This window comes from Pollicipes pollicipes, unplaced genomic scaffold (assembly GCF_011947565.3).
Source record: "Pollicipes pollicipes isolate AB1234 unplaced genomic scaffold, Ppol_2.1 Scaffold_3447;HRSCAF=4054_pilon_pilon_pilon, whole genome shotgun sequence".
Lineage (NCBI taxonomy): Eukaryota > Metazoa > Arthropoda > Thecostraca > Pollicipedomorpha > Pollicipedidae > Pollicipes > Pollicipes pollicipes.
Window position 1 is genome coordinate 2,734,021 of NW_023596297.1, and position 20,648 is coordinate 2,754,668.

General features: G+C 53.5%; 2 protein-coding genes across 2 annotated transcripts in view; one reads left to right on the forward strand and one right to left on the reverse strand.

Moving 5' to 3' along the window:
- Positions 1-2,569: 2,569 nt before the first annotated feature.
- Positions 2,570-14,282, reverse strand: LOC119091476 (protein tramtrack, beta isoform-like). Its single transcript, XM_037214277.1, has 3 exons — positions 14,148-14,282; positions 2,954-3,410; positions 2,570-2,784 (listed from the first exon to the last, which is right to left on the reverse strand). The coding sequence occupies exons 2-3, from the start codon at positions 3,390-3,392 to the stop codon at positions 2,570-2,572; spliced, it is 654 nt and encodes a 217-aa protein (XP_037070172.1). The 5' UTR covers positions 3,393-3,410; positions 14,148-14,282.
- A 262-nt stretch (positions 14,283-14,544) lies between these two features.
- wap (DDB1 and CUL4 associated factor wap) overlaps positions 14,545-20,648 on the forward strand; it is a 41,768-nt gene continuing 35,664 nt past the window's right edge. Inside the window, exons 1-7 of the mRNA XM_037214767.1 lie at positions 14,545-14,690; positions 16,453-16,678; positions 16,981-17,043; positions 17,532-17,672; positions 17,890-18,031; positions 18,892-18,990; positions 19,951-20,068. Of these exons, the coding sequence (XP_037070662.1) occupies positions 17,563-17,672; positions 17,890-18,031; positions 18,892-18,990; positions 19,951-20,068 (469 nt within the window). The 5' untranslated portion in view covers positions 14,545-14,690; positions 16,453-16,678; positions 16,981-17,043; positions 17,532-17,562. The remainder of the gene's footprint in view (positions 14,691-16,452; positions 16,679-16,980; positions 17,044-17,531; positions 17,673-17,889; positions 18,032-18,891; positions 18,991-19,950; positions 20,069-20,648) is intronic.

Genomic DNA, 20,648 nt, shown 5'->3' on the forward strand with positions numbered 1-20,648 from the left:
GGAATGTTGGAAATTATCCAGAACGGCAGACAGACACCGCCAACATGAGGCACTGTCCAGATCTCCTCCGTGCCATGGGAGAAGCCCGGATCATTTTCAGGGCCTGGTAGGGACGGAGCACCTTTCTTCGCCATGCCTTCTTACGACCGTTGGTTATGCATGTTGCAAGAAAGACGAAACTGGGGGGGGGGGGGGAAATTCGGTTTGCCGAACGCAAATGGAGAATCTCCGAACATAATTACCGGCCAGAGAGGTATTGGCTGAATAATTTTTCCTTCGCCAAACGCGCCCATACAATGGCTACAGCTGGGGTAGATGTACCAGTAATTTGGAGCTTAAACGAGGCATTCAACCCTACCGGTTCCTTAGCGCTGAAATCTCCGCGCCCATTTTCGGGGCAGGGACAACAAAACTTCCAGCGGGGCTCGACCCCAAGACCTTCCACACACGCATTTTGGAACTACCCGTGCGGGCTGGTAAATCTACAAGCACAACTTCCGAAATCACAGTCACGATGCCTTGGTACTCTCAGTCACGATGTATACTCTTAATTAAATCCCGGAGAACGGTGAGCAGCAAGGTAACGGATGGGAAGGGCAGAGTAGGAGTGGGCTTCGGGCAGGTATGGCCAACGGATGCCCGTGAGGGTCCCAACCGAGCGGTCAGGGCGGCTGGCCAGTGATGCCGTGCCATTCCGACCGCAGCCGGCGAGGCCCGGCGAGATCCGGCACGACTGCCGTCTGTTCTTCAGGCGATGCTCTTCTGGCAGAGGTTGACGTAGGCAAGGTTGCCCAGCGTAAAGTGATCAGCCCGTTGTGGGGACATTCACGACGAGCCGACGGGAACAGAGTCGTCGGTCTGGTCAGCTCCTGAACGGACGGCTGGGACCGGGTGTGGGACATGCTCAACAAGCCGACCGGAACAGAGTCGTCAGTCTGGGCAGCTCCTGGCCGGGCGGCTACGGCCGGGTTTGGGTCATCCACGACGAGCCGACGGGAACATAGCCGTCGGTCTGGTCGGCCTCTGAACGGAAGGCTACGGCCGGGTTTGGGTCATCCACGACGAGCCGACGGGAACAGAGCCGTCGGTCTGGTCAGCTTCTGAACGGACAGCCAAGGCCGAGTGTGGGACATCCACGACGAGCCGACGGGAATAGAGCCGTCGGTCTGGTCGGCTTCTGAACGGAAGGCTAAGGCCGAGTGTGGGACGTCTACGACGAGCCGACGGGAACAGAGTCGTCGGTCTGGTCAGCTCCTGAACGGACGGCTAAGGCCGAGTGTGGGACATCCACGACGAGCCGACGGGAACAGAGCCGTCGGTGGGTGAGCTCCTGACTGGACGGCCAAGACTGGCTTAGACAAATCGTAGAAGCTTGTTCTCGCTCCTATCAATGTCTTCAAACTATCTAATCACACGTCCATCTCCCATCCGCCCATCTCAAATTCGTTTATTCTAAATTTTACGACCCATCTATGTCGTGAAAATGAGCTCAGATTTACTCGGCAAGTTCGGCTCAGATCAGAAAAAGGACTGTCACATTCGTGAGATCGTCGGGTATGTGCGAGGCTGTAGACCAAGCCACTCTCCACAAAAGTTGGGGAATTTTCCCAGAATAGACCGCACGTCAACACTAGTAGATATTTGGAATACAGTTTCCGTCACCGTCCGGCGTCCATGTCCAGTTTCACTGACCACCGCTCAAAACCCGCTCTGCTTTGAAATTTCCGATACGGCCCTATAATCGTATGCATCGTCTCAGTGTAACTGCCAGCAAGTATCTGGTTATCAGCAGAGCTAGCCCTGACAGCCTGCCGAATGCCCACCATCCAGATCAAATGCCCACCACTCTGATCCTTGAGCTGGCAGCCCGTCAGGATTCCTGACCATTGACGGTGTCCCGTACTCGTTAACCAACTGACTGAAGGTGAACTTTAGTCCGACCAGCCCGTTAGAACTCTCAGTGTAACCCAATAAGTGACAGAGTCCTGTGTAGCTCTCGATATAACCCCATTGGTGACAAAGCTCTGTGGAACTCTCGACATACCCCATGGGTGACAGAGCTCTGTCGAGCTCTCGATATAACCCTACGGGCAAAGGAATCCTGTGGAGCTCTCGATGTAACCCCACGGGTGACAGAAGCCTGTGGAGCTCTCGATATAACCCCATAGGTGACAGAAGCCTGCAGAACTCAGCATATAACCCCATCGGTGGAAGAGTCCTGTGGAACTCTGCATATAACCTCATCCGTGACAGAGCTCGGTGGAACTCTACATAACCTCATCGATGACAGAGCCCCGTGGTACTCTCGACATAAGCCCATCGGTGACAGAGCCCCGCCTTCCTACGCTCCTGGCGCAGACCCGTATCAGCCAGGTCCCGACGGAGCCACCGCACAGGCCAGGCCCCTCGTAAAGACCCGTCCTGCCCGGCTCCTGGCGCAGTCCCGTGTCGCCCAGGCTCCTAGTGCAGACCTGAACCAGCCAGGCCCTTACAATGTCCCGCACCTCCCATTCCCCAGACACACCCAGTACCGGCGAAACCCTCGATACAGCCAGTGCCGTCCAAGCCCCTAACACACCAGTACCAGCCAGCCTCCATCGCAGCGCCGTACCTGTCTGTCGGCGAACTCGCGGTCCATGATCTCGCGGCCCATGGCGGCAGCCATCAGCGACGGCACGTCCAGGCCCGACATGCCGCCATGGCCCAAAACCGTGCGCAGGATCGGGTTGCTCTCGCACCAGACCTCCTGCGGTCGCCGCTTCTTCTTCTGCAGCTCGGCGGCAGCTGCGGCGGCCGCTGCTGCTGCCGCCGCCGCCGCCGCCGCTGAGGACGCCGCAGCGGGGTGGAGCGGGTGCTGCTGCGCGGCTCGGGTGGCGGCGGTGGCTTGAGGCCGGGCGCGGCGGCGCCGGTGCCGGCGTCGAAGCCGGCGGAGGCGACGGCTCTGGGGAGCGGCGGTTGGAGTCGGGGCACGGCTGGCGCGGCTCGATGGTGGCGCGCTCGGCGCCGCCGCCCTCGACCTTGTGCCGCTCCCAGCGGCCCTCCTCCACCAGACCCTTGATCTGGAGGGTCTCGGCCACCTTGAGCAGCGAGCCCAGCTGCTCCTGCGCCACGTTCACCTCACCGCGGTACATGTACTCGAGCAGGGCGCGCATCTCGTGCAGGCGAATGTCCTTGAGCACGACGATCGGATGCGTGGTGACGTGCTCGGCCAGCAGCGTCTGCAGGTACGGCGAGCAGGCGGCCAGCACCATCTTGTGACACTTGATGGAGGCGCCGTCCACCGCCAGCGTCACGTCCGTGAACGCCTCCGTGTGCAGCAGCGCTTCGAACACGTTCAGCAGGTTGCTGTGGTGGTTGTTCCACTTCAGGCAGAACTGCTGGTTGGCGGCCATGGCGTGGCGTGACGCGCTCTGCGAAGACCGACGATGCACGTCATGTTCAGCGTGCGGTGCACGTCCGTGCACGTGCTGCACGTGACGCTCACACTACACAGAGCTGAAAGAACCAAAGTACAGCGCCCACTTTCTACCTGACATCACAACAATAACGTTCCCCACTGGTACCATCGGTTACGTGTTGGTTGTCACATAGGCAGTGCGCAGAGCGCGCGAACGAGCGAAATGGAACACTCAATGGTGCGAGCATGTCGGGAAGTACAAACCCAAATCGTTTGAAGATCTGCAGCGACGGAAATGCGACTCAGAGCGTTTCATCATCTTCTCGAAAATGCATGGGCCTTTACTACAAACTGCATCGGAAAGTAAGCAAAACGGGGGTGTGAATTTCATTCGGCAACGTTCCACGTAAACCAAGTATATCTACACTACTTGGCCGATCTGCCAGAATAGCGCAGACGGAAGGCCGATTTTAAGGTTGGCACAAAACCACCGGGAAATAGCGGCTGCCTGCCGTATGTAACGGACTGAGCTTGTCTGGCGTACAGGATATGCGTCGAAACTCTTAACATGAGACCGTTGTTCCGTCATGAAGTCGTAAAGCCTCCCATCAATAAGGTGCAGCCCTGGTTTTGACATATAATAGCCTGCCGTGGTCCATGCCGTCGAGTCACTACCCCACCAGCAGCCAAGTTCCACCCTCGGCGACACTGCTTTTCCACTCACGGGAACAGGGCCAACCGACCCCTGAACGAGTTACGACCCAATACTCCCATTCCGGCCATCTCCCACGTCCGATCCGTAAAAAACGCCGCGTTGAGGGCGGCGGGCGGCCGGCTCCGGCCCGTCCGACACATCGGCATTCCCGGTGCACGTGCCCCAGCAGCGGGCGGCGTAATTGACCGATCTGGGCTTTTTTACGTCTTCAGAAGCGGCCGCGCGCGCCGGCGGATATCGCGCTCGCGTCACCGGCCCACAGGAATGTACCCGATCTAGCCTTCCCCGGCCGCGGCCCTGGGCGCCGCCGACCGCCGCCAGCTCCCCACAGACTCGCCGCCGACTATCGGCCGTTTCATCGGCGGTTGGCTTCGCATCGGGCGCGTGCGTCCCCTTGATCGGGTACATGACTGATGGCACCAAGCGCGACGCCGTGTTGTGTCGGTCAGGGCACGACGTCGGCCAGTGTGCAGCGTGTCGAGACCAGCGGCTGGCCGTGACACCCGGTCCGCGCCTCTGCTTACCTGTCTCAGCACCAGTCCTGTCTGCCGCCTGCTCATCGACCGCGACCGTCCCCGCCCGTTGCCTGCCCTGCCGCCAGAGACCAACTGCCCCTGTCCCACCACCAAGGAACATTCCTGTACTTCGCCTGTCTCACTAACAGCAACCACCCCCGGGCTTCACCTTTTCCAGCACGAGTCATGTACCACCTGCAGAGAACATGTACGTCTGTCTTCTGCGCCAATCCTCGTACGTGGTCTGCCCCAGACTCTGCACAAATACCTGTCCTAGGACTCGCTCCGACGCGTGTCCCCAGACTCAGTCCGGCACCGGTCCCACTCAGTACGACGCTCCCAAGCTCAGCCCGACGCCCGTTCTCAGACCCGTCCGTCACCAGTCCCAGGCTCAGTCCGGCGCCGGTCCCATTCAGTACGACGCTCCCAAGCTCAGCCCGACGCCCGTCTCAGACCCGTCCGTCCACCAGTCCCAGGCTCAGTCCGGCGCCGGTCCCATTCAGTACGACGCTCCCAAGCTCAGCCCGACGCCCGTCTCAGACCCGTCCGTCACCAGTCCCAGGCTCAGTCCGGCGCCGGTCCCACTCAGTACGACGCTCCCAAGCTCAGCCCGACGCCCGTCTCAGACCCGTCCGTCACCAGTCCCGGCTCAGTCCGGCGCCGGTCCCACTCAGTACGAAGCTCCCAAGCTCAGCCCGACGCCCGTCTCAGACCCGTCCGTCACCAGTCCCAGACTCAGTCTGTCGTCTGCGCCAATCCCTACTCGCCGCAAGTTCCGCCACAAACGGAGGCCAGTCTCCGAAGAATGTCTCTGTTCGTCGGTTATCACAATCCCGGTTCGTCACCGGGCCCAGTCCCGCGTGTCTCCTGTCCCTACTCCCGTGCGTCACCCCTCCCAGTCGGCGCTCTTTGCCGGTCCTGGTGACTGGACTCTGTCCGTCACCTGTCCCCTGCATCGCCTGTCACGTCCCCGCGCGTCACCTGTCCCGGCCATCGACCGTCCCCACACTGCTCTATGATCCGTCCCGCCACGGCCCTGCCCGGCCTATTTACGCGGGGCGGCGGGGCCGGGCAAGGTCGCTGACACTGGCGCAGCCTCGCGCGGCCGGCCGGCCGGCCCGGTCCGCGCCCATACATCATTGGCGTGCACATTAGAGGCGGCCGGAAGCGGCGGCGGCGACAGCGGCCGCCAGGGGCGCGCGCCGCGTCCGAGGGAGCAGCATCGGCGGTATCTGGCGGCCGTCAGCGGCGCCGGCGGCCCGGTGACACGCCGCCCGAGCGCCGCCGCCGCCGGACGTGCCGCCCCGCCGGGGCTCTGGCGCCGCTCCCGGGTGACGGCGGCCTCGCCCGTGTCATGCGCGTCATCTGAGCGCGCCGACTGGCCCACTGACGCACGGCAGCGCTCGGGGTTTTCGTTGTCTGCGAAGCCGCTATGCGAAAGACTCGGTACAAATCAAAGGTTGTTGTATTTTGGATTTTACGTGCGACGTGTCTCTGCCGAGAGAAAGTTAAGTCTGTTGACTCATCCGTACCACTGGCAGATGCGGTTAAAATGGATGGGAGTGGGAATTAAGCAGCAACACTGTCTCCTAACTTCGTCAGGTAGTGGAGGATGTCGCTCCCAACAGTCATGAGAAGAGGAGCATGACATGCTGCCGTGTGTTCGTCGGATTTGTGGCTTAACCTGACGTCAGAACGTTGACCTTCTTGTAAAATGGAAAAGATTAGCAAGAAGCATGCATGTCAGTCTATATTCCTTGAAGCAGAGGTTGCGTCGAAGCTATAGGCTGACCCGAGCCAAGGCGAGTTTTTATCGTTTCTACAGGTAAACAGACCAGATGGAATTCATTCCGCGCTTCTAGCGGGCAACCGACAGGCTTCCATATAACGTCTTGCGCAAGCATATTCCCTGTACGTGACGCCCCCATGCCTGGAAAATCAGGGCAAGTTTCATCTCATCTCACTGATCATAGTGTCGTCACCCTCGGCTATATCCACCGAACTCGACAAAGACCACGGCACGAGCAACGCTGACAGGGTCTCTGCAAAGGTGCCGCCCGCGGTCCTTGGCCATGTCCCGCTTCGATTAAAGACATGAATGGCTTCGTTTTTGTGCCGAGACTCGGCGTGTTGTGTTATTGCGACAGCGGCTCCGTGTAAACAGTCTGGGCGTGACGGGTTGACTGCCGCGGAGCAGAGCTGGACAAGGACAAGGACGGGCTCGGTCCAGCCCATCACGCCGCCTGCCCGGCTGACCTCAGGTCAACGCCAGGCTCCAAGCACGCCAGCGTCTTCTGACCACCGGTGCGCCTGTTCTGTCTGACCCGTCGAGCCTGCCCATATCATTACGGCCAGCGCGATTAGCTGGGAGGCTTCCGCGGTTTTCACGGGTGCAAATTTAGCCGCACTCTAAAGGCGAAGTGGAAAATGTTCCGCTTGGTTAACATCGAACCATCGGTCACAGTCTCGTATTCGGCCTGCTCTACACCGCTAGATAAACACCGCTAGATGACACTGGCAGGCGGAGAATCTGCGATCCATTATGGCGAATTCCCAGAAGGTCAAGCAGGCTAGTCTAAACAAGTGGGACAGACAGCGACCAGGTGTTGACCAATTCGCGAAGTCCTTCCAGGGACGCAACTCATGTTTGTACTGGCGAGCACCGGCACCCGGCAGATCTGGGGATAGCGACGGCTCCGAGACATACTGCCACTCGCCAATGGCCGCCTGAAGACTTTTGCAAAGCATAATACCGGCTCGCACTTCCAACGTGCGATGTTCGCTTCCTCCCCTGCTAAATGTTATCCTAGAAAGAGCAAGGTTCAAAGTCTATAATGGATGCGAGCGGCCGAAAGCCTTGGAACGGCCCAGTCAGCAGGCCACGTGTGACGGTGACCACGGGACAGCCCGGCGAGCCGAGCAGCGGGTGCTGTCGCTCTGCGGTGGTTGTGAGACGAACCCTATCAGCTGGTCGTGGGGCGGCCCGGGCAGATGATTGCGCCACCGTCCTAGCAGCAGGCCGTGGGATGTTCGGGACATAGGTTGTGGAACAGTACAGACAACTGGTGGTGAGTCGGTCGGCTGGTCATGGGACCTTCCAGACAGCTGGTCGTGGCTCGGTCGGGTCAGCTGGTCGTGGGTCAGTCGGGACAAGCTGGTCATGGGTCTTGCCAGTGCAGCTGATCGTGGGACCGTCCCGGCAGCTGGCTGTGGGACCGGCCCGGTCGACCCGGGAGAGCGAGCGACGGGCGCCACGACCGGTGAGCCGTGGGACAGCGCTATGCCAGCAATGCGCGCCGCGGAGCTCAGGCCCGGCGTCGCTGGACAGAGGAATCCGGGTCAGGCTGGGGCGAACGACTTTGCCGGCAGGCCCCCGATAAAATAGGAGTCAGACGAGCCGTTTACTGGGGAGTGGGCGCTCTGCGATACAAGTTAAACGCTACGTAGCGCTCTGACAGTAACACCTGTCCAAGTGCCGCATGTCGCGTTGTTTCGGTCTCATCATATGTAGTAAGAATTTGGATTATTTTTAAAGACCTTGAGAATGTAGAAAACTTGTTTTAAGGTTTGGAATGGATAACGCAGACGTTGTGCTTTCTCAACTGGTACAAGAGGCGTGTCTGGTGCATAGTCAGCATATCTTGATTTCATTACTAGTGGCACTTCTTTGTTTCTGAGAGGCCACTGGCGGTGACCAGTCAACAGTTGAGTTCATCCAGCCCATTGTTCCTGAATATCACTATCATGTCTCTTAACGCCTCAGTCAGAGATTCAGACGAGTGTGCGCCTACATGCGACGAAACCTAATTCAGCGGCCCTGTTAAGGCAGTATATGCGGGGAAAATGCTTGATTGTGGTTGATGTCATTTGTCGTGACGATAGTTTTCTGCTGGCTTGTCTGCCGCGGTTGCCTCATTGTCAGATAATTCGCATTATGTGTGCCCAATATCGATACACTATGTAGTGTTATAACTGGAACTAAAATTGCGATGCATGCCTATATTTTCCTCTTTCCATTTATAGTCCAAAGTTGTAGTGAAAACGAAGGTCACTTGTATCAGGTGAGCGCAAACCGACCGCAGACATAGCTCCCGGCAATACAGGCCATGCCTCATGACATCAATCATTGCCCTGGCACTTTCAACTCATGGGAGGCGCATTCCTACAACAAAATCCGCCTGCAGACGCCAAAAACCGAAGCTCTTTGTGGACCGAAATCCGTTCCACATATTCCCTGGTACACATTTATCCGAACTTTCATCAACCTTGACTCAGGCTTCAGCAATAATATATAAGCATTGTCATACCGCTGCATGTTTGGAATCTCCTAAAGGTCTAGCCGGCTCCCCTCTATGACCGCGGGGTCTGCCACCCTGGTCACACACCCCGAATGTTTTCATGACCAATCTGTCTCGGTCTAGATCCGGCGCTTCAAGAACTGCATACTGGTCATTCGACTCGTTCATTCGCCGGAAACGGAAAGGCTCGTTTGTGTGCGATTTAAGGTGCAATTATAGCTGCTCAGTCACTGGGACCCTTTCACTGCAATGCCAGGATGTCGTCGGGACCCACGTAGCGACCGGTGGTGAGCGGTAACCCACATTCTTAGTACTTTAAGCTTAACTTTGACTTGATACGAGTTCGCTTTAAACTTAACCCACGATCACTCAAACCAGGCGAATCTGAGCCTGTCCAATGAAAACACTTCACAGTTGGCGTGCGGTTGAGTACTCTAAGCAACCGGGCCAACCAGCCCAACGACCAGTGTGTCTAAGCCCCTGCAGCTCCGACCCGGCAACATGCCTTCTCGAGACGCTTTTCAAGTCGACAGTGGTCACTTCCCAGTCGACTGCTGGCACCCTTAGGTTCAGACGACAGGACTGAGCTGGGTGGGTAATTTGTACAACGTGCAATCAACTACACTGCGCAAATGATTTCAAATCTACCCGTTCCGGTTGCCATGGCCTGACAAAAAAAACACAAACCGGCGAATGTACGGTGTGTTGTCCAGCGTCCGTGACCAGCTCCGTGTTCGAGAGTTTCCGTGCCCCGCAGTGAGGCACATTTTTTGCCAACACGACTGCTCATTCCTTTCTCACCCAAACCGTGTTGTACGCATATCGCCACGGGTTATCCAGATCTGGGTCCTGGTGTTGCGTCAATTTTCTGCCAGCTTGCAAACTCAACCCCTATCATATTAATCGAATGGGGAAGACCAGTTTTGGTCACGTTGCAACCTTGTGCGAAAACCGTGTCGGATAAATAGATGCACATGTAGATGACATAAAAATAGCGCAAGGCACCTTTAAATGTCATTAATTAGCTTGTAAAACCGTGACCGCCTGTCGGGAGGGGTGTTCAATCACAAATGCTGATATAATTCAAGAACATGTTGGAAAAATGTGCGTGGCCCACCTCCTCGCAAATCAGCTATTAGCATCCGCAGTACGACACGACATGCTTGCCGATCAGCGGCAGTGAAGCCCGGTCCGCACTGGGCTCACGCTTGCCAGCATTCATCCATCGACGTCGTCGTCAGATGACCGGCCGAGGACAGGAAAATCTCGCCCCATATGACCCTTAATCTAGCCGACCCGTGCTCTGATTTTGACCGTACGTCGCCAGCGGACCTAAACGTGCGCGTACGGGAGCAGTGGAAGTGGCAGCGAATCGCGCTGATCCCATGTCACCGGTCTCCTCGGCCTAGGCTTCTTTCCGGGAATCAAGTGTTTGGTCGCTTGGCAAATGCGTCATAGGGGCGTTTGCAGCGCGGCAGCAGCAAGATATCGCAAGATTTCAAGAGGCCAAATGAAGAGCATATCTAGGTGATTGATGATGCCATCCACGGGTTAACGTTCTTCAAGCCTGAGATTTCACTTGTGAGAAACAAATGCTGGTTTGTCGTTTCGGTGCGTGCGTGTAGACACAGGCTGTTTATGTCGTGGAACAACTGACCTCTGAGACCTACGGCTCGAATAGTTCGCCGCTATGACCTTGTGTCAGCGAGGCCCATTGTTGAGACCCAATTCCGCCGGAAAACGCGAGTACAATAAAATACCATAAATGCAGTCGACATCGGTAGTCTCGATTGTTTTCCCCTTTGGCGGATATGTACTCCCGCTCGGGTAGCCACTAGAAGTTGGACGGCTCGCCGGCTCCGCCGCCGGGCATCGCGTGCTGACGCGTCCAAATAAAACATGCCCAAGGCTGGTACGAAAAAGTCGGTCCGGTGATATCGGCGGCGGACGCATGCACGCTTCCACCAGCGACCTCCACTCCAGCAACTTCGGAGGAAAACTCAACTTGGCAATATGTGTCGTGCCTCTGAGGATAGTGCCAGGCTTTAAACTATGCACAAACCATAGAGAGCCGCATTACAGAAGGGTCCGCGCACCAGAACTCACAGGCCTTGCTTGCTCTCAGCGCTTTTAAAGTGACTGGACTGTACATACGCGTTGGGCTATCGTGACTGGTGACCCTATATGCCTTACCCGTCCCCGTCCCCTCTCCATATGACGCCAATGGTCTGTCCTTAAATATTCACCAGGGGTTACGGAGCAGGAACATGACAGCACAGATCATAGGCTCTCCCATGCTCTTAAACGAGTGGCTGCAACCGTACCTATATCTCACGAAAAATTCGATCTTAAATCGCGAAATTTTGGGGAGACAATGCTTGGAAGTTCGTTGTGAGTAAAAATCTTATCAGATTACTGAGTTATGATGCGGGTGATTGGGGCAATTGCGGCTAAGATGTGCCGGCTTGTCCGACGATGTAACACGGAGCGGAGCAATATTCGCCATCCGCGGTGTCAGCCGAGGCGAAGTAACACATCTCAAACAACCCAAATACTGCGACTTCTCAGCGTCGTTTTCTGCCGGGACAAGGACTAAAACACCATTATAAAGATATGCTTCACTGCCGTAACTTGTTACGCATTCCGCTCAAGATGTTTTTTGGAGGCCTAACGCCTTACCTGTCTTCCAAGACGGATATAACGTGCGGTGCTGAACGTCATGTTTTGGGGTTTGGCAGGCGTGACAATGTTCCTTAGCTCAGCCCAAACACGACAAAATGTAACTTACGAAACGCTATACCTTCAAAGACATGATTTTTAGGAGCGACTGAAAACTTCCAGGTTCACTAAAAACCACATCGGTCGTGATAGTGCCATAAATTACAGCGCATGGTAGGATTTTTAGGATGGCCTTCTCCCCTTCCCCCCCCCCCAAATGAGGTCATTTACTGGTGAATCGCCGAAGCCCCAAAGAACTAACCCATAGCCCAAGATTGAGTATATCTTGCGTCTTTGTTAATCCATGTCGGAGAAGGTTAACGTAATTACAATACGCACCGCTTGAGTCTTCCGTACGAAATGAGCGCATGGCTAATTGTTAGCACCGACACCGATCGCGTTAGTTATGAACTACCAACTTGTTATATAGGCGGAGCCTAAGATATCGCCCGACAATTTGGCGCAGGGTTATTCCACTTATCAATCGTCGCTAAAATGTCAACGAAAAAACCAGCAAGCCACCAGCTAGGCAAATCGGCAAGCAGGTTGCTCAGGTCCAAAACGGAGGAAGCCCTGTCGGGCTCATTCTATTTTGGGAGAACATCCCAATATTATGGTGCATAGCAGGTCACATACAGAAACCTAAAAAAAGGCCGTTGTCGCCCCTGCTCCAACAATATCCTCACAACATTGTGGTTTGCCCGTTCAAGACATTGGGACTCATGAGTGTGACCACTACTCTGGGATTTGGTGGGGCCATATCACGGCTGAGGGACCAAACTGGGTTCTGGAAGGAACAGCCTGACCTCCCCTCTGATATTCGACATTGACTTTTGAAACACAAAAAAACTGATACATGTGCATCTTGCATTTATATGGGCAAAATCGGGAAGGGGCTCAAAGTGGCACTTTGTGGAAATTGAGGAGCATATAAGTTCATGTTCGGGCACATGGGTGCAGTACATTCGCCCTTTGCGCTGCACTATGTTTGCAAAGTTTTGCGTTCGGCATGGATGCTGTGGGAAGCCGGCACATCAGTGGTACGTGGCCACTACTGTCGGAGGGCGTCACGTCCACGCAATATACGCCTTCTCATTTAATAGTCGACATTGCTAGTTCGTTTGCGATTTAACAATACGAAGACTACATAAGCGTAATGCTAATAATGTCTATGTCAAATGAAAGGCACAATACACCCGAAACAAAACATTTGAACCATACGCTACCAGTTGCATTCACGGCGCCCTCATACGGCATCGTTCCTACTCGCGTTTGACGATAAGACGTTACAATGCTCTTAACTGCGCTATGGCAAGACTGTTAAGAAATATTTTATGAGGGCATCTGACAGTGTCTTCGACACTAGTCCAAAGTTGGGGGAGGTTACATCGAGGTTAAGTGTGACCTTTGCCTGCAATGTCTTAAGCAATTCCGCAAAGTTACGGAATTGCTTTGCTTAAGTTGCATGCACCGCCCGACCCCATTTATGGCTGGACCCATGCATTTAGAATAATTCTAACCGAAGACAAGCGATTAGATAACGAGTTCGGAGAACGTCTTCAGTACAATACTTTACAACTGCATACTCGCTGGGGCTGGCAAGAACTGGGAGCCAACTTTCGCAAACTGCGATGGTATTGCTCAGGACGCGAGATGGAACACACAAGCAACTAGCTCTAAATTACTGGCGGCTCAACTGATTCAGTAATGCGCTGTTGGCTGCGGTCTTTCACAACACGGAAATGGCGCGCAAGGTAAATGTGGCCGCTGGCAGAGGCGCAGACCAAAGTATTTTAAGGAGGGGGATTTCAGTGGGGGCACACCACGCCGACTTAGCATAGTTAAGAACTATCTATGCATATTAGATGAATATATAAAGCTACGGGGGGGGGGGGGGGGAGAGTGTCCTCACTTCCTGCGTCGGGCTGCGCCCATGGCCCGTGCTTTGTAAAACTTTACGAGACCCGACGCTCACATGAGTCTGAAGTACTTACTGTAAACAAGGGGCAGCATTCATCAAGCATGGAACCCCTTCGACATTAAATCGGGCTTCCGTTCCGAAAACCCTCGGGGCGTTCGACGCGTTTAAGGATCACGAAAGGGTTAACAGCTCACTTTCATTTAATGCAATCTTAATCACCGGGCCCATTCGCTCGCAACGCTAGCCGCATATGCCCAAGATCCAATTCAGCGCATCCCTAAACAATTTAAGAGGAAGGCATGTGTTGGATTGAATATCTAATACCGACTTAGGCACCGAGACAGGATCTCTACCGGACACAAATATGCGACAGCAAGCGGACAATGACACGGCAGATATCGGGAGGCGGCAAAAGCCCACACGCCAATAATATCTTCCACCGCATTTAACACATTTACGGAGACGCGATGCCATAACCGGCCACAATTACCCTACCGTCAACCGGCTCATCTAAAAGTGATTGATAGATCTATCAGCTGATTTGAAAACCACGAAGCCCGGTCAGAAATCGACGAAGACTGACCTGATGAATGTAAGACACCGGATATCGCTGACAAGCCCGCCTCAGCGATGGGCGCCGGAGTGGAGCACGCAGCCAGGGCCGCGTGGGTAACGCCCCCAACAGCCGACAACCTGTGCGGACGCGTGCTCCTCCAGCGGCGCACCACCGGGGCAATAGAATTTTGTTCAACGATTGTTGTCATAGCAACGCCGCTGCGGGTGTCATCTATGGGTGGTTGATAGTACTATAGCTTGATGTTTTGCTCACAATACTGTTTTAAAATATGATAAATAGCATTTTAAACGCAGACCTGAAAACGTGCTTATCAAAACTTAATTTCAAGAAATTATCTGTATCTATAAATACACCAGTTTTATTCTTGAATTACACAAAATCATTAAAGGCTTTGTAACACGACAAACATGGAGGAGCGCTGCATTTGCCCCTCGGTGTGGTTATGGTGGAAGTTGGTCCGCGGTTTTATTTTTGGTTAGGTAATAGCGATGTGGTGTCAGATGCAAACGACATAGGAAGGGTCAAAAGGCAGCGTTTGTTTTAAAAGAGGTATGTGTGGTATTACCAAAGTTGCGGTGTGGAGTGTAAGCCGATTCTGAACAGGCTGCCATGTATCAAATTCCTTTTTCCACACTGTTACGCTTATTGGGTAGATCGCTCAGTGTAAACATTGTTGGTATTCCTAGTGTAAACACATGCTTCATTTCGCCAGTGCTGCAATACCTGTTATTTGGTTATAGTATCATGTCCTTTCTATTGTGTGATTCTGGGGAAGCTGTAATGGTTGGCAGGAGTTCTGCCGCAGTGGAACAAATTCAGCTGATAAGTGACCATCTATTTAGTAACAGATTCTGTCCAGCCAAATTTAGCACATCTTTGTTAAGTGTTATGCTGGTGTGTGAGGTTGTAGGTACTAAGTTCAACTTTTGATATGTTCTTAGGCCAATAGATTGGATAGTGCTAGGCTAAGTCATATCCCAAGGAGGCATTCTAGCCTGTAGAGCAATGGTGCAGATACACAAAGATGGAATGCAAATTCTGACAATTGGCATAAGATACAAATAGGCCTGTGCAAATTCAATCTGAATTCATACAACAGCAGCATTTTGAGTTTTCTGTATGTACACAATGGGGTCTGCATGTAATAGAACTTTGAAATAACAGACACTATTTTTATCATACCGGAATTAGTAAATGCTGCAAAATGTGATAAGGAACTAGCACTGTTGGGTATGTATGACCCATCTTCTATTTGAAGCAAAAAATGTGCTTAATATCTTGGATGCATTGATTTAAAACATGTTACTGTTCAGTACATCCAGTATCTCTGCCCTCCAACTAGTCACCATAGGACAGCATTTTACCACATGATATTGACATAGGCCATTATCTATATATACATACATAAGGACAGATCACAAGTTGTTTTATAAACATGGATAAACTGGGTGGCTACCTATGTAGTGTAAACACCATGAAATAAGAGATTGCAGCCTGTCTCTTCTTTAACTAAGAACACTCACATGTTGCATGGCGATATTTTATGGTTGAAATAATTTTGTGGTGATTTGTTGAGCCAAGTCCAACCTCTAATGGTATGTGATCCACAATCATGCCACACTCACTATAGGCTGTATTTTGCTATGATGCACAGTCTTTCTGACATTACCTATGCTCTGCTTTATTGTGCACCATGACAGTACCCACACCAGCAGTGCCAGACTTTATTTGCTACAGCTGCATTTATGACCTGCTCTGTAATTGTCATATGCATTATGCTGAACCAGTTTCATGCCCAATTATGCTCAAACTTTATATTCTGAGTTTTTGCAGTAGCAGCAATACACTGGCTTAAAGCATTCAAGTCCTGATGTGATGGTCGAACAATAAGTATTGGAGTATGCAAATGATAAGGAAATTGTAGTTGTGTTTTAAGCATTCTATATTTACCAAAATTATTAAAAGATGGGGATCTGGAACCTATAAAGGACATGACTTCCATAACCTTGCAGATAATTTGCTATGTTAATTAACTGTGCACTTACTATTGGTCTTCATGGGTAAAACATGGTGTCATGCTTATGTTGCTGCCTCAACTCAGGTGGGGTCTAGTTTGTTTCCAACATTGACCCATTTTTTCAAGTCTAGGTGATCTTCATTCCTGTCATATTTTGTTGGCAGCAGCCTAACCACGTCACCCACCGGACATTAGGTGGCATCCAAATCAGTTGTACTGAAACAGGATTGGGCACAAGTCTGCATAGTGCACATTGGGAATAACCATGTTGATACCTGAGAACACTTGTTTCAGAAGACACTTTCAGAAGCTCATCAAACATAGAGAGATAGTACAAAGACATACCAAGTTCATAAATGCTTTGAAAAATATTTGGGGTTATAAAAAGATGGTGCAATAGCATCCTTCCAAGAGCAGCTGAAGCCTGAGATGTTGATCATGCAGTACACATATAAGCTGACAGAATGGAAGGATGTACAAAATTGTGATATTTTGTCATTTGTGAACACCAATCTTACAGGTAATTTTTATTCTTCCTGCGCTTGTGTGCGCATATTTTGTTTTTCTAAGCCCTTTGAACCTTTTTGAGCCCTTTGAAAAACATTGTTTTTTAATTTTTGTTTAGACCCTTTGAAGAAGACAAACTGTCGCAAGACATACACTGAGTTTATTGCTCTGACAGTGCTATCCTCCATGCCATGAAACATTGATGGTAATCCCCTCATCAATAAGTGACTCCCTGCATGTTTTGGGAGCTATGTTTAGCTTGTTTGAATGGTGCTGTGCATTTCCACTAGTCGTGGGTTTTTCGGTATCTTTCAGCGCACTTGTCGTCCGCGTTCGTGCGTTAAACTGAGCCTGCTCGGCACACGCTTGGTCCGCCTGGTGAGCAATCTTGGTCTGCCTGATGTGCCTTGCCAACCCTTGTGCCACTTTTTGCAGACTGGATTCTGGCCATCTCTAAACTGCAAACATGACAAGGTGCTTTTAAAACATTAATTTTAATAGTCACTTTGCATTCATTGCAGAGCAATTGATGTTGGGCTGCCAGATGTGACGGATTATGTGATGAGTATGATGGAGCATCATATTTTAATTTTCCAGCTGGATATAGTTTTGTCTTATTGTCAAGTGATGTCCTCTATAAGCATTGTATTAGTTGTAAAAATATTTGAATGCAATTTCCCAGATAAAGCAAACTGAGAAAACAGTTTTGGATGGCTCGCAACTTGTCCGCACCCCAAGAGGTAGTGCTCGCTTGTGCTTGTTGCTGGCATTACCGGTACTTCCAGCGTCCAGCTGAGGTGTCATATACGTCGCCTTAACGCCGGATGATCGGTGATGGAGGTGTTGAGGGCTGTCGTGTCCGTCAGCTTTCGGGGCGCCTCCGCGGGCCTGCCCACAATGGCGGCCCACGGCTCGCACCAGCCCAAACGGAAGGAGATCTACAAGTACGAGGCGCCATGGACGCTGTACAGCATGAACTGGTCCGTCCGGCCCGACAAACGCTTCAGGTCAGTTGTGGATGCGGGTCGAGAGGACACCGCATGGGGATATTTGTGATTCCAAGGTCGTTGTGTTTTCCCTGGTGTGCTGTTGCCGCGTGCCGATCGAATGGCATCGACTCCCAAGGAGGTCGGTCAGCTGCGACCCCAGTGCTCGGTGGATGTGTGTACGTGACCGCCCCATCCAGCTCCTCACGCCCTCACCTCGGACGGTTCCATGCCGCAGGCTGGCCGTGGGCAGCTTCATCGAGGAGTACAACAATAAGGTGATGGTGGTACAGCTGGACGAGGACGCCGGCGAGTTCTCCGCCCGCTCCACCTTCGAGCACCCCTACCCCACCACCAAGATCATGTGGATCCCAGACGGCGTGAGTAGCGCGCTGCGGGCGTCACGTTGGTGTCGTTCGTGGACACGTCACGCGTGCTCTGAGCGTACGCGTGGGTGTCCCGTGATGGACCGACCCGTGGGTTGTAGCGGTGAGTGGTGCTGAGACTGAATATATATGCAGCGATAGCAGCAGTTGTAGGCCGTGGGACATCAGCATTGATTTGTATGATGCTGATTATCGTCAGCCCCTTCCCGAGGTCAGTTCCGTTGCCTGGTTTGCCGCGGCGCCGTGCCATGTCATTTGCCTATGACGCATCGTGTGGCTATGCTCAAGCCGCACCGCTGTACCGTCTCCGATCTCGCCGCGCTGTACCGCGTCCTGTGCCGCCCCGCCATACTGTCCCCGGTGCCACCCCGCTGTACCATCTCCGATCTCGCCGCGCTGTACCGTCTCCTGTACCGTCCCGTTGTACCGTCTCCGGTGCCGCCCCACTGTGCCGCTTCCGGTACCGCCGCGTTGTACCGTCTCCGGTGTCACCCCGCTGTACCGTCTCCTGTGCCGCCCTGTTGTACCGTCTCCTGTGCCGCCCTGTTGTGCCGTCTCCTGTGCCGCCCCGTTGTACCGTCTCCGGTGCCGCCCCACTGTACCGACTCCGATGCCGCCCCGCTGTACCGTCTCCGATGCCGCCCCGCTGTACCGGCTCCGGTGCCGCCCCGCTGTACCGACTGCGATGCCGCCCCGCTGTATCGTCTTCTGTGCCACCCCGCTGTACCGTCTCCTGTACCGCCCCGCTGTACCGTCCCCTGTGCCACCCCGCTGTACCGTCCCCTGTGCCACCCCGCTGTACCGTCTCCGGTGCCGCCGCGCTGTACCGTCCCCGATGTCGGTTCGTCTTGCAGAAGGGCGTGTATCCGGACCTGCTGGCCACCTCGGGCGACTACCTGCGTATCTGGCGGGCCGGCGAGCCCGACACCCGGCTAGAGTGCGTCCTCAACAACGTGAGTGGGCTGCGTGCTGCGGCGAGGACCGCCGGCCGTAGAGCTGATTCGGTCGGAGGCGCCGCTGATCCCGCGCCAAATACAATAGAGGTGTTTATGCCTCAATGTCAGTATCCACAGTCAGCTTGTGGGCAACGCTGGCTTATGTTTTGCAGTTCGCGCCGTGTTCAACGAAAAAATACTCATCTTGTTTGTGCAACGGGGCGTAGCCGTCTTGAAGGTCCACTTTCTGCGCCGTCTGCACCTTGTGGGTTCGGAGCACGCTGCTGCGTCACGAGGACGCCCCCGAGACATCAGCGAGGATTGGGAAAAAAGCTGCCTTAGGGAGGTGAAGAAATGCATTGAGAGGGAATAAGAGGTTGCCTTATCTGGGGTGAGATGAGAATGGTTTTTGACAGTTTCAGTAGGTGTGTGAATGGAAATTTCTGCGGAAGCTGGCGTCAAGGATAAGTTATGGTCTCAGAGGGTGTTTAAAATCGAGTTAGTGCCTAAGAAAAATAAAGTAGAGGTCGAAGTGCTGTGCATATGTAAGACCAAGAGCCAAGTTGTCGAATCAAGTAAGTGTGTGGAAGTGTGTGGAAGGCGTTTTATGTCAGCAAGTATGCAGTGATGGCTGTTGTTTGCATCCTTTGCATTCCTCACCGTGAAAGTAAATACAGGGAAATTAAACGAATGCAACATTAAAGTTTTGGTGTCAAAAGCTTGCACGTCGATGTAATATAGACTACCACACTTTGAGCCGCAGCGTTAACTCCTAGAACTACTTCTGCGCCTGGTTTAAGGAGAAGGCCTGGGGATTTTTGCACAGACGAGTTTCTGAGTGACATTTACACTGAGCGTGCTGTTTTCGTGGTTGTTTGTTCGGAACAAGAACACTAACTTTGCGTGTCTGTGAGCTGCGTCTTGTTTGTGAACAAAGACGTGGAGTTTCGCGTGCTAGCCAGTTTTCTAATATTTCAGAACAAGAACTCGGACTTTTGCGCGCCTCTGACGTCATTTGACTGGAACGAGGTGGACCTGAACCTGATTGGCACCTCATCCATCGACACGACGTGCACCATCTGGGGCCTGGAGACAGGTACGCCGCCCGGCCGAACGCGCTTAGCCGCCTCGCTGGCTCGTGCGGAAGAACCGCACAGTCGCGTCCCGTGTGCTGTGTCGCTGTGTTGTCCGAATGTCGCTCTGTACCCTGCCGCTGCGCCTTGCCGTCGCAGTCAGTTGGCATGCCGCCGGAGAGTACCCCTCCGGCGCACTGGTGGACTCGTAGGCCTTAACCGCCCGGTCCGGGAGATGCTGGGACGCCTCTCGTGGTGCGCTGTCAAATTAAAGTATATGGGTTCGTACCGTTTGCTGAGGGGCTTGCGGAAGCGTTTCTGTGTCTGGACTGGGACCGTTTGGTTGTTGTCCCGCGGCACACCAGCTTCGGAACGGGCTGCAGAGAGCATGAGAACGACAGTTATGGGACGGCCGTTCCCAACATGTGGAGAGTGCTCCGTCCGTCAGCAGCGTTTTTTTCCCCGAAACATTTCGATATGATTAGCATCGGATTTTGCTTCTGAGATATGCCAGCATGTTACGTATTTGAATTGACGGAGGGGGTTTATGCGTACATACGCTAACGTGCCTGTCTGTTCGCATTGCTTGGGAAAGCGGACAAC

Coding starts and splice junctions, on each gene's coding strand:
- LOC119091476 (XM_037214277.1), bottom strand. CDS start 3,392: ATGGCCGCCAACCAGCAGTTCTGCCTGAAGTGGAACAACCACCACAGC. Junction 2,785..2,953: donor GCCGTGCCCCGACTCCAACC/GCCGCTCCCCAG, acceptor CGGCCGCCGCAG/CTGCCGCCGAGCTGCAGAAG.